This window comes from Culicoides brevitarsis, chromosome 1 (assembly GCF_036172545.1).
Source record: "Culicoides brevitarsis isolate CSIRO-B50_1 chromosome 1, AGI_CSIRO_Cbre_v1, whole genome shotgun sequence".
In the NCBI taxonomy this organism is placed as follows: Eukaryota; Metazoa; Arthropoda; class Insecta; order Diptera; family Ceratopogonidae; genus Culicoides; species Culicoides brevitarsis.
The window spans coordinates 36,570,582-36,587,713 of NC_087085.1; the positions used below are offsets into that span (position 1 = coordinate 36,570,582).

Below are 17,132 nucleotides of genomic sequence, written 5' to 3' on the forward strand. Positions count from 1 at the left end.
AAATTATCACTTTCTGTTTTATTTTTAAACTTTTATTAGTATAATGTTATCAGTCTGCTTCTGCTGGAAAGACGTCTTCAACGGATGGGAGATACTAAGAAACTAAACTAACTATGCAACTTTGTGTTTTGTCGTAAGCCGCTGTTGGTGAATATGTTGGAAATGTTGAATTACGGATCGGTAAGCATCTGATGAAGAAATGCCGGTATTTAAATAGAAAAATTAGGAAAAGTATAGTTTAAAAATTTATTAAATTAATTAAATATTAAAGTATGGAATTAAGGAAATAAGTTTTAATTCAACATTTTTGTGTTAGTTTTGATTTTTTAAGTAAAAAATAATAATTTAAGAATATTTTTTCGGGCATGCGCAGTAGTAAAATTTATGTTGACTGTTAAAATTTAATTTTTGCTCATTAAATTTATTTTTAAAAATTAATTATTTATATTTTTTGATTATTTTTTAATTTAAAAATATTTAATAAATAATTTTTAATTTAATTTACTTTTTTAAAATAATTTTTTCTGTTAATTTAAAATTTAAATTTTGAGGAGTAGTATATTTAAAGAACCCCAGGTCAAAAAAAATGTCTCTTACACATTTTTATTTATAACTCAGAATGAAGAGTGGGTCCAAATACATTCACGTATCGTATAGACACAAAATTAATTTTAACTATATTTCGCTAACAAAAGTCCCTTCAATAAATTTAAATATTTTTCAAAAATCACACTGAAATTTAGGTTCAATAACGGAAGATGAAGATTTGATTATTCAAACCTCATGTTTGACGTCCAACACTCTACCTGTTACGAAACCGGTTGGGCTAAAAACAATCTGATTCCGTCTTGACTCCTCACTTTTAAAGAAAAACTTAAAACTTACCTTACAAATTTTGCTCCAAGAAAAATTAAAACTTCAGTATTATCCACGTAAATATTTGTTTTTATTTTAATAATAATAATTTTTTTCCTTAACTAAACCGAATCTTATAAAATTAATTAATTCGAAATGTTTTACAAAAAAGGCTTAAAAACTTTTTAAAACTATTTAAAAGAACTTATTGTATTTATTCAAACAAAATTTGCTATTTAAACTTTTTTCCAAAATTTTTCTTCCATTAAATACTCGCCAATAACAACTCTAATAACTCCCAAGATTGCTTTTCATGAAAATGACACAGTCTTAATTTTTTTATTATTTTTTTAAAAAATTATTTAATTTAATTCATCAAAAATTAAAAAGGAAATATCTTTCATTTCAATATTGCTGATTATTTGATAAAAATTTAAATTCAAAAAAATTTAAAAAAAAAAAATCTCAAAAAATCAAGAATTTTCCTAATATTTAATTTCTAATACACTTTTTTTTAAATGATGTTTTTAAAGATATTCTTTTATAATTTTTTTTAAAGATTACTTGATTCATAAGAGAGTTTTTTTTTCGTTAATTTTACATCTTTTAAATATATATGTATTTTATATGGACAGGAATTTTTTCAATAATAATTTTTTTGAAATATTTTTTTTCCTTAACATCAATCAGTACATTTTTTAAAGCAGCGACTTTATTGTTTTTTTTTTAATAATTTTCACATCCAGTTATCAGACACTTTCTATTGATTTTTTTTTATTATTTCTTAACATGATATATTTTTTTTGTTATTTTGAATACGATACATTTATTTTTTTATTAATTAAATATTTTATTATTTTATGGCAAGAAAAGCTGTTTTTTTATTTTAAGTAACTTGAAATGAAAATTGTATTGAAGAAAAAAAATACTTCATGATGAAAGTTTTTTTTTTAGAAATTTCGTGGAAAATGTGATAAATAGGTACATTTTTTTTTGTTCTAGATTGTTTCATTTGTTGTGTAATAATAATAAATACCTTATACAAATGCAATTAAAATTATTTTTAGTACTTAATTTCATAAGAAGTTTTTTCTCTTGTGTATTTCGTGTGTATAGTAAAAGTAAATTTATTTATTTTTAAAACAACTTATCGATTATATTTAGAATTGTACAGTTTTTTTATATAGGATTTAATATTATAATTATTATTTATTTTGATTTGTATTTTTTTTTACAAGTAGCTTACATAATTTTTTATACATTAATTTTTAATATTTATTTTTTTTTTTTAGTAAAATTTTAGTTATTAAAATATTTTTTTTTTATTTTTGTTACATTTATTTTATATGTTTCTTAATGTAGAAGAGCTTATGTTTGTATTAGTCTTTGAAATTTTATTATTTATTTTTTTTATGTATGTTATTTATTATCATTTTTTGTTCTGCAAGATATTTTGAAACGATCAGGAATAATTTATTTATTTTAATTTTTTACAACAACGACGACACATTGAGATTTTTATTGTTTTTTTTTTTAATTTAATTAATATTTTATACATTTATGAGCAAACAATTATTTTTTTAGAACAGTATAAGTCAGGTCTTGATTGTTTTTAATTATTTTTTTATATTTTATTTGTAGAAAGACGCACCTTATCAACTACTAAGAAGCAAATTATTAAATATTTTGCTTTAATACCCTCAGGTTTTGTTCGCTTTTTTGCGCAAAGTGAAAAATTAAAATATTGCAAAAATTAATTATTATTAAATTTAATTCGTTAAGCTGATAAAAAAAATAATTAAAGAGTAACAAAAAAATATTTTGATTGACAAAACAAGAAAAAAAGTTGAAAAATCAACAAAAACAGTTACAAAAGTCAACAAAGCGTGTAATTAAATTATTTTTCAAAAATTCAAAATAAAAGAAACAAAAACCTTATTTAGAATATTTCTCGTTCTCCGAACACCGAAGCAGGTGATTGCGATGAAAGAAGTTCGGCGAATTGTCCAGATGTTGCATGTGTGCAATCGTTTGTGCTTGTCCCGTTAAATTAGTGCGTACCATATGCAAGTAGTTGTCGTCACCTGTAATTACGAGAATTTCTCATAAAAATTTCATTCAACGTTGAAAATGTGCGTTTTTCTTACCAATTGGAGCTTGTACACTGCCAATGCGAATGTCTCGCGCCAACAAAGTCTTGTAATTTCGATGAATTTTCTCCAAACTCGTGGCAATTTTTTCCAAAGAAGTTAATGTACGACGACATGCCTCGAATTCATCGACGTCGCTCGATGCCGGAGGACCAACTACCGCTGTGACATACGAATTTGATGGATCGCTGTCCGTGATCATCTGCAATTTGGCGATGTGTGACATGATGAGCGAGTGAATGCGTTGCAAATCGCGCGCTGGATCGAGAGTTGTGGCAAGTTCCATTTGGAGCGGGGTCTGGGACACTGTTGTGCAACCTCTTGCTTGCTCGTCTTGTTGATCGCAACTAAAAAAAATATTTTATTAATTAACGAGTGTGAGAAAAAAAATTGAAAAATGACTCACCAAGACCATTGTCCGTTAATGTACAAGGATTTGTGGATGTACTCAAGTCGTGAAACGTTAGTTTGAATCAACTGAAAAAAAAATAATGTTGAAAGTGGCAATGAAAGAAGGAGTGAGAAATTATTTACCTTGTTCAACAAATCGATCCATTCTTTTTCCTCAACGCAATTAGCTGCCTGTACGTATAATGGTCGTTCCTTACGACAAATCTAGAAAATAATAAAAAAATAAGATAAAATTAGTTTTGTTTTTTTTTTTAATTTAAAGAATTGAGATAAATTTTATTTTTTGAAGAATATTTGAACCATTCAAAATTTTTAATTTTTAATATTACGAGGAAAATCCACGAAATTGTGCTGATTTGATATTTTTTACTTATATTTTAATATTTTTGTTTAATTTTTATTTAAAATTTCGACTTAATTTTTTTTTCTTTTTGAATATTTTATATCTTTCTATTATTTTTATTCATAATAAACTCATATTTTAAAATTTATGAAAAAAAAATTAAATAAAAAAATAAATTAAAAAATAAATATAAAATAAATTAATTTTTATTTAATAATAAATAATGTTTTTATTTTAATTTAATTTAATTAATCAATTATTTTTTTATAAAAAAAATAAATTATTTATCAAACTCACAAAAGCTCTTACATGTCAACGTGGATTTTTGATAAACAATAAATTTTTCTCTTAATTAATGAAAAAATTTTTACAGAAAAAAAATATTAAAAAAAATTTGAATTTTCACAATTTGATGCAAAAAATTAAAATAATAAATTAATTTAAATTTTTGGGAATTTCTTCTAAATATATAATATTTTTTAAATTAATTCAATTAATAAAATAATAATAAAATTTATAAAAAATATTTTTTCAAAATTCATGTTCTTTTAAAATTTTTTTCTAATGGAATTTATTTTATTTTTTAGTCTAATAAATTTTTTAAAAATATTTTCAAAACCGAATTCAATATAAAAATTGCAAAAATTAATTGAGAAAAAAATAATAAAAAAAATCGTTATTAAAATTAATTACAATTATTTTTTTTTAATTCAATAAATTTTTAGAAATATATTTGTTTGAAATTTTTTTAATAAAATATAATTATTTTTTAAACATTTATTTTTAATAAAAAGGCTTAAAACCGTAAAAAAAGGTAAAGGTAAAGTTTTCAACAAAAATGACGTAAAAAACTTCTTCTGTGAACCCATTAGCAGAAACCAAAGCAACGGAAATTCTCTAATAGAGACACAATTCTAAGAAGAAACTTAATAAATTTTAATGACGCACTTCAAAACAACTGAAAGAGAAAGAATCCACGTCGTTGCTGTTACTCATCATCATCAACATCATCACAAAAATGACCTTTCTTGCTAATTTTCTTGAGAGATTACCGGAAACAATTGCATTGTTTGTTTATTACTCTCTGAAGAATTTCTTTTTGTACAATTGCTTTGCATTACTGCACGTAATGAAGACGTAAAACACAATTAAAGCAGAAGTAACATCAGCAGTTGCTGTTTCATCATCATTCACTTTTTATTTTATTGTTTCTCCACACACAAGTTCATTTCCGTAGCGCAAAGTGACAAAAGACAATAATTGCGCTTCTTTGGCACAAGTTTCTATGGAAAAGGTTAAATTTCGCTTTTTTTTATCATGACAAGCAATTTTTTGCTTGAAAGTTAAAAAAAAAATTGAACAAAGAAAAAATTAAAATTTAAAGTAATTATTTAAAATTTTTTTTTCAACAGAAACTGTGTCACAATGTCATACATCCTTTAGATCTTTCTTTTTTTTTTTCAAAAAAAAAAAAAATAAAACAAGTAAGACACGAAATGTAAAACGGGAGTAAATAAGCGTGACATGTATCACTTGAAAATGTAAAAAAAATGTCTTTGATCTCCGAAATTGTCTTCAAATAATAATTTTTCTTTGTTTCTAATTCGCTTAAGACCTACATAAAAAGTCAAAAATGATACTTAAACACTCAAATTAACCTTCAACGAGTCATCATTATTATTCTTTTTGCGTGTTTCCAACAGTTTTTAACAACAGATGTTGGGCTATCTGACAATCTACTAAAGCGATTCAAAATTGGTCGCTATTAAAGTTCAAGTAGCTCTTTTTCCGTCAAATTAAATACTTGACATGCAAAAAAAAATAACGAATTCAAATTTCGGTCATGCTCATTATTTTAAGAGTAGACAGTTTTTAATTAATTGGAAAAAAATCTGCTGCTGCGAACCTTTGAGTCGTCAGTCATTTTTTGATGAATTGAGAAATTAAGCAAGAGCGAGGCTTTTTTAATGAATCTCATTAACAAATGGTGAGAAAAGTTTTCGCAATTTTTATGAGATTTTAAGGTATTGTAAGGTTTTTTATGTTGGAAGGTGCTTTTTTAGAGGAGTGGTAAAGCAGAAATTAATTTCAGAAAAAATTTTAAAAAATTTTTATCAAAAATAAATAAAAATTAAAAAACAAAAGTTTTAGTTATAAAAGACAAAAACTTATAATAATTTAAAAAAATAATTTTAATTAAAAATTTTAATATTTTTTAAATAAAAAAAAATTAAAGCCTTTAAAAGCTTAAAATACCATAAAATTTAAAAAAATTAAAAAATTAATTAATTGATCATAAAATATTAAATTTAAAAGAAATTAATTAAAAATTAAATTAATGTTTTATCGGAATAAATAATTTTTTTTAATTTAATTTTTGATTTTTTTTTTATTTAAAATAAAAGTTTAAAATTTATTATCAAAATTATTTTTAAAAAATTGTTAAAATGTTTTTTTTTTCAACTAAAAAATTTTAATAATCTTAATTTTTTATGTTTTTCACCTTTACTTGAATGTAAATTTATTTAAAGTAATTTTTTTAATTTTAATTTTAATTAAAATTAATTTTTTTTTATTTTTTTTAATTATTTTTTAATTTTAATTATTATTTTTTATTTTTTTTTTAAATTATTTTTAATTAATTTTTAGTTTAAATAATTTTTTTCTTTAAATTTATTTTCCGTTTTTTACTTAAATTTATTTTATTTTATGATTTTTTTTAAATAATAAAAAATATTTTCTGCCATGTAAAATTATTTTTTCCCTAAAATCCTTTTATTTTAAATATAATGAAAATATTTAATAAAAACAAATTAATGCAAAATTATTAGTTTACATTCAAAATATTTTTTAAAAAATAATTTTTACCTTAAATTAAGTCTATGAATAAATTTTCTTTAAAAAAATTCTTCTCACAACTTAAAAAAACAAATTTTCCATCAAATTCTCGTTGTTTACTCATGAAAAATTCTCTTGTTTACTCAAAATGAACGACATTGGCACATAAAAATCATATTTTCATGACGAACAATAGTAACAACAATAAATTACTGAATTACTACAACAGTAATTAAAATGTGTACTGACTAACACACATTCGACACTACTCATAAAAAAAATTTTTACAATAACCTAAGACAACAAGAAACCACACAAGTGCGTGTTTCGCTTTAATTCATTAAAAAAACACACAAAAACTCATATAAAAATATAAAATTTTTATTAATTGTGGGAAAAATGTTGTCTACTACGCCACAGCTGTATGTTAGACGTGTGTTGATTAGTTGGCTTGGTGTGCTTTTATCAACCGTATTTCATTCATTTTTTTTTCACCAGAGTAACTAAAACACATGTACTTGCCTCGCATATTTATTTATTTGTACAGACATAGACATAAACAGACGACGAGCAGGCAACGAGTGACGACGACGTCTGGATAATTTGCCACACTTTTTGTTGAATGAATGAACGTACGGAATATCTTTTTGTTGGTCTTTTCTTGAATGAATGAACTAGATATGTATGCGCGCGCGTTTTTTTTTTCGTACTTGTGAATACTTATAGATATGCCGATTATGATTATTATGTAAATTTAACAAAAAAAAAAAACAATAATATTATTGTGAAAAATAAAAATTTTTGCGTTAGACATCGCGGAGTCGAGATTTTCACACAAATGTAGATAAATAACACACAAGCGCGCGCGTTTTTTATTTATTATTATTTTTATATAGGAAAATTATATTTTTATTTTCGTTGCAAGCATTAGGTAATCCCATCATCATCATCATCATACATGTTATACATAATAATAATTCATTCATCATTTCGTCATGACCTAATTTATTACCGGGAAATTTGATTTTATTGCTTGATTTGAACAGAAAAAAAAGGTAATTTTTTTCGTTTGATATGAAAATGACAGCCAGCTATTTAAAAAAGAGGAAGGAAAGGATTTCAAAAAGGAAGAAGAAAAATCGATAAGAAATTGTGTTTTAGATAAGTTGAGATAAAAAATGTAGGTACGTGCAAGAGCTTGATAGAAAGATAGAAAAATGTCAAGATACTTGAATTTTTATAAGAGGTTTTCATAGAAATTTATTTTTAAACTATCTTTTTCAGAATAAGATATTCATGGTTTGATAAGCAGTTTTTATTGAAAAAGAGGATTTTTCTCGTTTGATTGAAAATTCAAGCGTAATTTTTTTAATGCAACTCAAAAGAAAGAGAAAAATCGTGCAATTTTACTAAAAAAAAATATTGACATTAAAAAAAATAAAATTGAAGAATTTTTTTAATTTTATTCGATAAAACGGTTTAAATAAAATTAAGTAAATTAAAAAAAAAATTAAATTTTATGTTATTTTCGACAATTTAAGGGATAGTTATGTTTGAAATATGGATCTTTTTAATATTTAAGGTGCATTCCATTCTAAAAAATACCAAAATTTTTTTTTGATTTTTATTTATTTTTCATTTAAAAATTATTTAAATGAAAAACTTAATATTTATCGTGATGTAATTAAAAATTAAGAAATTTTTGCTTTGGCTATTTAAAAATTATTTTACCCTTATTCGTAAAGATTAAAAATTTAAGTTACTCAATTTAAAATTTAAATTTTATATAAAAAAAAATTGTAGCTAAAAATTAAAATCAAAATTTCAATTTAATTAAAAATTTTTGTTCACCAAAATTATTAAAATTAATTCGAGTAATAAATTTTTTGCCATGTCAAAATTAATGGTTAAAAAATCAAAATAACTAATTTTGTTTGGTCAGATTAAAGCCTAAAAATGTGATATTTTTGCTTTTTTAAAAAAATTTGAACCATTGATAAAAATTTTTAAAATAATTCGAAAATAAATGTTTCTTTAGCAATAATAAAAATTTTCATTTTATTTTCGAAAATGAAAATTCAAGATAAAATTTTAATAAGATCTGTAATTTTAAAGGTAAATTTTAAATTTTTGGATTTCGGTAAAAAATTTTTTGTTAATGGAATAAAACCTTAAAAAAAATTAAAAAATAAAAATTCAAAAATTTTATTTTTTTTATTTAACTTTATTTAGTTTTTAAAATTAAATAAAATTTAATTTAAAGAATAATAATATTAATTTCATTAAAAATTAATTTAATATTTTTTTTAAATATTTAACAATATTTTATTTAATAATGATTCGTAAAGATTAAAAATTTTAAGTTACTCAATTTAATTCAATTTTTTATTGCTTTAGGTATATTTAAAAAAAATCGACTAAAAAATAATTTGAATAAATTATAAAAAAAAATAATTATAAATAATTTAAAGAATAAATTATAATTTAATTTATTATTTTTTTTTTTAAATATAAAATTATAAAAAATAAAATAAATTTAAAATTGAAATAATTCAAAATTAATTCAAAAAATCCTAAAGTTCGAAATATTCTAAATTTTTTATATTTTTTTCTTCCATTATTTTATTTTTATTCCACGTCATGCTTTAAAATTTAATTAAAAAAAAGTTTCTTTTGAATCCTTAAAAATTTATATTTTTATTCTTCTCTATTATTCGTAATTCTCAGTAGCAATTTGCGTCATTCTTTCACATTTCCCATTCATAACTTCACGTTATTGCTCGCCATTTTATACTTTATTTTATCAATGAACGAACAAATCCTGGCTGTTAACCTGCTTTGTGCAGCATAAACTTTTGACCTGATTAAAATTGTGATGTCATCTCGCCACACACATACCTTCACTTTCAACGGAAAATGACGATAAACATTAAATTTGACCTAAAATTAAAGCCAGTCCCCTTTTTCCTTGAAACTTTTCCACACACACACAACGACGAGAGTTTTAAGTCACTAAACTCTTTTTTTTTTCATTCATAAAACAGGTCAGGCTTTGCGCCTGCGCACCGATCATCTGACTGACACAAATAAAGTTTTTTGGTCCCTACGACGTGTTGTTCCTGGTTCGCAGGTTTTTTCAACTGCTGCAATGAATGAATTTCTGTTGCCTAGTACAAAAGGGAGGGAAACGTGAATGAACGAAAGTAGGTCAAAAAATCCTGTAAACCTGTGACGTCAGTTATATAAATAGAAAATTGGAGCAAAGTTATTTTTAGAAAACAGGAATTCTCCGTCGCTTGAATGAATTTTCGGCATGATGATGCGCAACGGCGGCAGAAGGGTAATAAAAAAAATGTAATTCCTAATCAACGCGGATAAATCACGTCGGATTATCATTATTTTATGGTTTCGTCACCTTTTTCGGTGCGAAGCGACATAAAAATTAAAAAGATAAAAACAAACAATAAAAAATGAGCAATTTTTGCAGACAAACCAAAGTACTTGAATATTAAATGATTATGATGCGGGGGCTTTTTACAACGCATTTCATGCGATTATTTTATAAATTTAACTAGAAATACTCCAACAATGAGCATGCTAATAGCCTAATAGCGAAGGTCTCTCTTGTAATGTCTCGTCGCCGTCGTCGTACGGATGAAACGAGTTTAGCATTTGATTGAAAAATGTTTAACGCATTTTAAAATAATTTTTGAAAAAAAATTTTAAAAAGTAGAAAAAATAATTTATTTTTTTCAAACAATTTTAAATAATTATTATAAAATTACCTAAATCAATTTTTTTTTTTAAATATTATTTAAATAAATAATTATTTTTTTATTTATTTTAATTTTATTTATTTAAAAAAAATTAATTATTTATTTTTTTTTAATTTAATGAAAATAATTTATTTGTGTCGATTTTTTGAAACATTTTAATTTTTATTATTAATTTATTTATTATTTAATTTTAATAAATATTTTTTAAAAATAATTTTAATAAAAATTCTTTTTTTTTGATTAAAAAATTTAATTTAAATAAAAATTTAAAAAAAATAAATTTATCAAAAATGTTTTCGTAAAAGAATAAAAATTCATATAAAATTAAAAAAAATAATTAAGATTTTATATTTCAAAAATTTAGTAAAATTATCTTTAAAAATATCAGAATATTTTAATTTTTTCCATAAAATGCGCTTTAATATCAATTTAACTGATATTATTTTTCTCTAATATTTTTTTCGTAAGACTAACAAATAGCTGACTTGACGACAAACTATAATTTTTTCTCTTAAAAAAATTGTGTGTATATTATGGCGATGGGTGGGCGAACTAACAACACACAACACTCCGCCGCAACGCTCGCGATCAACTCGACGATCAACCACACATCTCTCGAATAGATTTAATAAATGTAGACACATCAACTACATTTTTTTCTCATTTTTTTTGATATATGCGAGGCAGAAAAATGGGTTGTGCACAAAATTAATTATAAATTATAGCAGCACTCTACTACTTTACTAATGAAGGTAAAGTAAATATGTAACACTGCCGATGCTGATGCGTCGCGTTGATGGAAACGTTGTAGTTGATGAAGATGATGAGTCAACAAATGAGTCGTCGACAATACTTTCAATTATCGCGTCGAGGCAGTCCATGAAGTAATAATTAGATCAAGGTGTCGCATCATCAATTAAGAAATTAAATTCAATAATTTGATTTCACGCTTTTTAATTTTTTTGACATTTATGTACTCCTCATATAATATTTTTAAACATTTTAATACTCCTCAAATTTTTTTTTTTCGATTTTTAAGTTATTTTTGCATTTTTTCGTTAAAATACAGAAATTTCACATTTTCTTACTCCTCTTGACACAAATTTTACATTTTTGTACTCCTCACTTCACAATTTAATACTCCTCAAAATATTTTTCTTTAAGAATTTCAAAATTTCTGAAGACTTTTTCTTTAAATTTTTTTTTGTATCTTTTAGTTCACAATTTCATACTCCTCAATGGTACTTTTTCTTCAAAATTCATTAAAAAAATTAATAAAAAATTTCGACTCACCTCAAAGATATTTTGCATTTTAAAGCTTCGCTCGTCTACCTTTCGCACCGTCAGAATTTCTGTCAGCGGAATATCACAGAGAATTTTCTTGCCTTTCGCCTTCGAGTAGGATAACGATTGTGTCGTCATCCTAAAGAAACGCGTCTTGAAATTTCTTCGTCCGAAACGTTTTCTACCTTGAGCGCGTTTCGTCATCATTCTGTAACAAAAAAAAATCATTTTAATTAATTTTAAATAAAAATATTTAAAAAATTATTTGAGAAAAACAATATATTAAAAAATTATTTATAAATTAATTTAAAAAAAAAATAATTTAATTTAAAAAAATAATTAAATTAATTAAAAAATTATTAAATAATTTTAATTAATTTAATTTTAAAATATTATTTAATTAATAAATAATTATTTAATTTAATTTATAATTTTATAATTTTAATTTTTTAATTAAATTAATTATTTAAATAAATTAGTTAATTAAAATAATTAAATTTTTTTTTTGTTTAATTAATTTAATTATTTATTATTAAAAATTAAATCATATTTTTAATAAAAATTTATATTTTAATAATAAAATTTTAAATATTTTTTTTAATTTTATTTACCCATCGCTATTTTTTTTAAATCCATGAAAGGTTAGTACAAAAATTTCAAAAATTAGTTTTTTATTAAAAAAAATTAAAATTCCGGAAGTAACTTACCCTTCTTTAAGTAACACTGGTTCCGTAATAATATCATTGTCCGAATGCGTCCCGAACGTCGATATCACTTGCAGGAAATGTTTTACCGCATCCACATGTTTTTCCGTACAAAATTGCTTGTACAGTTGTCCGGTGTATTGTTCCTTGCACGGCTGTTGCGCCGATCGACTACTCACCAAATTCCCCAACGACTGAATCGTCTTTGAAATGAGCGTGAGTGTGCGTGTCGTTTGTGCATCCTGTTCAAGAGACAAAACAAAAGCGAAAAAAATTGAAAGGAATTGCGTGAGAAACGAAGCCTTTCAAGTACTTACCAATGGTTCATTCGTCAAATCGAAGAGTTTTGGTCCCAAAATTGCCGGTGCAAAAAACCGCAAAAAAATGAAGCCCGACACGACGGAGAACCGTACCTCCTTGTTGTCGGGAAAATGTTTCGCCGCACTCTCTCTGAGATCATGGAAAATCTGACACAAGACGGTAGGGCATTTTGTCGCCGACTGCGTAATTGCCGCAAATACTTTTTCTACGTAATTCTGTAAATTCACTAAGTTTGTACTAATCAGGGCTTCATCTTTGACGCGCATCGGATCAATTTCGCAAGGCTTGCGTTCCGCGATAATTTCCTCGACAATGGGCCTCAACGTGCTATGGAGATAATGCAGTCCGCTGAGACGCATCGCTTCGTCCATCATCTTCGAGACGAGCGTATTTCCGCGAAAAATTGTGGTGGGATCCGTCAGCTTGGAGATTTCGTGATCGGCCAGTGCCTTGATCATAGGTGCTATGAGATTTTTGTATGTGAATAATCGTACCAGTGGTTGAGCTACTTCAGTCTTATTGGAGATGATTTCGCCCAAAATGTACACTGCGCTCGCAGTGATGGGCTTTTGATCCATACTCTGTATCAGGAGGTTCAGCAAGTTGTCGTACGTGGCAAGGGGAAAGACGTGATCGGCGGTATAGTGCAATTTCAGGCGTAACGAACCCATGCTCGAATCGCTGCTTAAACGGGTACCAGGGGGCGTTGCACACGATCTCGGTTGTCTGGAATGCGTCGAACGAGGTTGCAAAAAGTACCAAGCGCACGGCTGAAGGGCATTCTGTTGCTGTTTTCCGCGAACTTGCAACTTTATTTCGCCCAAGAAGACATCGTCGCCCATCACGGGCGAATCGTGCCACAGTGTGATCGTTATTTCACTCAAATCGGCACCGCCAAGGGGCGCCACTGTATACGCCGAATTACTATCGTGCTTACTTTCGTTCGAATCTACGCTCAAATCGAAGCACATTATCTCATTGAATGCCGGATTCACGGTCTTCTTTTTCACCTTAGTACGTTTCACGACTTTCCGCTTGTTCGAATAAAAAGCTGTAACGACAGCATATGGATCGCATGATCCATTTTTGCGCGCCAAATCGATGCATTCTGTCAATTTCAAAATTATCCGCGGTTTTGTCTCGATTCGAAGCGCCGATAAACTCTCGAGAATGTTCGCTTTTTTACTGAACTCGCTATTTGTCTTAAGTATACTTTTCGGTGCGGGACTGCCATGCGCTGCAATTGTCCCAAGCGCATTTTCTTTCATCGCATCAGAATTGGCGCCAAAATCATCGCGCTTCGTCAGGGTTGTACTGCCATCGTCAATGGCGATCTCAATTTGTGCCATGCCCTGCACCTCGGAATCTTCGTCAACGGGCCTCAAACTGAACCAATGATCTTTGTTGTTGTAACCGTGCAATTCCTCACGTTTAATGGCGATTTTCCCGATTGGCTTGTCTTGTTTCAAGTGTTTGTCGCGATCCCAAATGTACACGGAGAGAAAGCGGAATTTACGCGGGATCTCAAACTGATACTCCTCGCCGAAAAATGGCGACAAGGTGCGTTCGATTGTCGGTGTGCGACATATTTCTTCTTGGTCCAATGCCACTGTGCAATAAACATCCCGGTTTCCGACAGTTCCGCATGAATTAGTACGTCCGAGTAAATTTTTTGCCTCTCCTATAGAAATTTTTGTTAAAGAAGAAATCTTAGAAATGAATAAGAAAAAAATAAAAAGTTTTGCTTGATTGAACGTGATTCCAATCAAGACCTTATCACTTTTTTGAAATGCACACTCGAGTCTAATAATATCACACAAAAATAGTAAGTAATAAAAATATCAAGTTTAAAGGAGGCCGACACACTTAATCTCTTTAATTTTTACATCTATGCTGCTCGAGCATCGCACAGCTTTAAATTTATAATTTATTATATTTAGCATTTTTTTTTTCTTCAAATTATATTCACAACATTTTTTTATGAGTCACTTATACAAATCATAAATTAAATATATGGAAGAAATAATAATAAAAAAAAGTTTTACATTTTAATCTTTGACATATTGATTTATAGATTTTGTAATCGAGTCGTGTAATTGTTGTAAAAAAATCATAAATTTTTAGATTTTTAGAAAATTTGTCTTTAATAATTTAAAGTTTCAAATTCTATAAAAAAAATAGAATTTTTTGAACAATTTTTTCATATTTATTTGATAAAATATTGAATAAAAAAATTATATGTATATAAAAATACTAAAAATATATTTTTTAAAATAAATTATCGAAATTATTCGAATTAAATCTAAAAAAATTCTAATAATTATGTATATTATTTTTTTTTCTTTTGGATTTTTTTGTAGAATGGGTTAAAATTTTTTTTTTAAATTTTTAATTTAAAAATTATTCAAAAGCTAACTATTTTTTCGATTTGAGTTTAAGTTACAAAAAAAAATGAAAATTTAATTAAAAAAAAAAAAAAAATTAAATTTAAAAAAATAATTTAATATATTAAATTAAATTTAATTTTAATGAATAAAATTTTACGTTAATTAATTTTTTTGACTTAAATTTCTCAAAAATAATATATTTTGACTTTTATTTGTCAAAATATGATAAAATGTTTTTAGAGTATTTTTTTATTCAAATTATATTTTATTATTTTATTTAAATATATTTATTTTTGATTTAATTTTTAAACGAAATTTGCTATTGAAAATATATAAAAATCATTTTTTTAATCAAATAATTTAATTATTTTATTTTTTTGTGAGAAAAAAAAATCTGGAGAAAATTATTTTTTTACGAAATGAAGTAAATTTATAGAAAAATAAATAAATTAATAAATTTTTGCAATAGTACTTTTGATTTTTTTTTATTTCATAATTTTATAAAAATTATTAATTTTGTTCAATTTAAATATAATTTTTAAATTTCAATTAATTTTCAAAAAATTTCGAGATAATTTTAAAAATAATCAAAAATATTTTTTTTCTTCATATTAAACTCATTATTTTTTTTTTAAATAAATTAACTTCACTTCTTCATAAAAAATCAATTCTCTCCAGATTTTTTCTTTCACAAAAAAAAAAAAAACATAAAATAGGTAGGATTGAAATTCGAAACACTTTGCTCTATATTACATCTGCTCTAATAAAAAATTTACAAAAAATGACCATAATTTGTCTTCTGATCCCAAAAAAAAAAAAATATAAAAAAAAAATTAATTAACACATCTGGCAAATCATTCAAATGTGAGAGGAAGTTGTACTATCCTCGCAATTTCCTGTCCTAAATTCAAAACTATTTCACAGAGGTCACTTGACCTTTCTTGTACCTAAATTTTTCGTATGTAAAAAAAAATTTAAAAGAAGCTCGTCAATGCTAAATATAATAAAAAAAAAATAGCGAGCTCATTATTTTTCCTGTCCATTTATTTTTTTGTAACGAAAAAGGTTTTTTTTCTCTAAACTGAGCTGTTTCGAGCTATATAGATATGTCGCCGTAGTACAAAAATTCATTCATAAGAAAAATCAATTGATATATCTGTGTCTGTAGTCATGGGTAAGTAACATTTTTTTTGTTTTTTTTTTCGTATGTGTTTCAATGTTATTGTTTGACGATGTATTTTGCGCGATTAACGTTGTATTTTAATTAATAAAGGATTATCTAATCAGCACTTCCTGTTTATTTGAGAAATTTCACATACACAAGTCCTTTACAGAGAGTCCATGCTGCATGGAGAACATTCACGGGGCACGACACGCACTTTTTTTTTGCACAAATAATACTTTTTTTTCGTCATTTTATGAATAGGAGTAAATATTCTGTGTATGCAGCGTGCTTCATAGACGTCCGTCTCTCACTCCGCACGTATGGCGATGATGATGGTACACAAACTATGAATGAATTTTTCGTATATACACACACTTTTAGCACGATTTTTCAGACTTTCCGCGACATTTTTCCCGATTTGACGACACTATGCCGCGAGATTTGACAGAAATTGACAAATTTTCGGGCATTGCAACGCGAGAAATGCCCGTTTTGAGCGTTATTTCGGGAGTTTTTGTAACATTTGTTCTGTAGTGAGTGCCACTTTTTTGTGTTGATAACTTCCTGTCACTGTTTCTCGCGTCATTTTCACAGATTTCTCGCGTATTTGGGCACTTTTTGGGTGTCGCGACACATACTTTGCACTTTAAACTTGATATTTTTCGTATTTTTCACGGGATTTTGATGGAGGAAACTTTACCAATTTTTATTCGCAACTGCTCGCATTCTCTTATTCTTGCGTCCGCTGCCATTTTCAATCCATTACTGGTGTCATTGTCGTCGTACAGAATACGATGTTTCATTTTGGTGTAATATAATATTTTTTATATGGAGTGGTAGGTATGTAGCGAGACGACGTTGTTATACGCTTGGAGATTCGTTCGACAAGTACCCAAAG

The 17,132-nt window shown here is 25.6% G+C and overlaps 1 protein-coding gene across 1 annotated transcript; it reads right to left on the reverse strand.

The window, feature by feature from the left end:
- Nucleotides 1–2,456: 2,456 nt before the first annotated feature.
- On the reverse strand, nucleotides 2,457–16,986 carry LOC134828093 (GTPase-activating protein). The gene is made up of 8 exons (XM_063841056.1): nucleotides 16,935–16,986; nucleotides 12,679–14,363; nucleotides 12,365–12,603; nucleotides 11,667–11,865; nucleotides 3,540–3,620; nucleotides 3,412–3,482; nucleotides 3,003–3,352; nucleotides 2,457–2,939 (listed from the first exon to the last, which is right to left on the reverse strand). Exons 1-8 carry the CDS (start codon nucleotides 16,984–16,986, stop codon nucleotides 2,791–2,793), a joined length of 2,826 nt encoding a protein of 941 aa, XP_063697126.1. The 3' UTR covers nucleotides 2,457–2,790.
- Nucleotides 16,987–17,132: the final 146 nt, after the last annotated feature.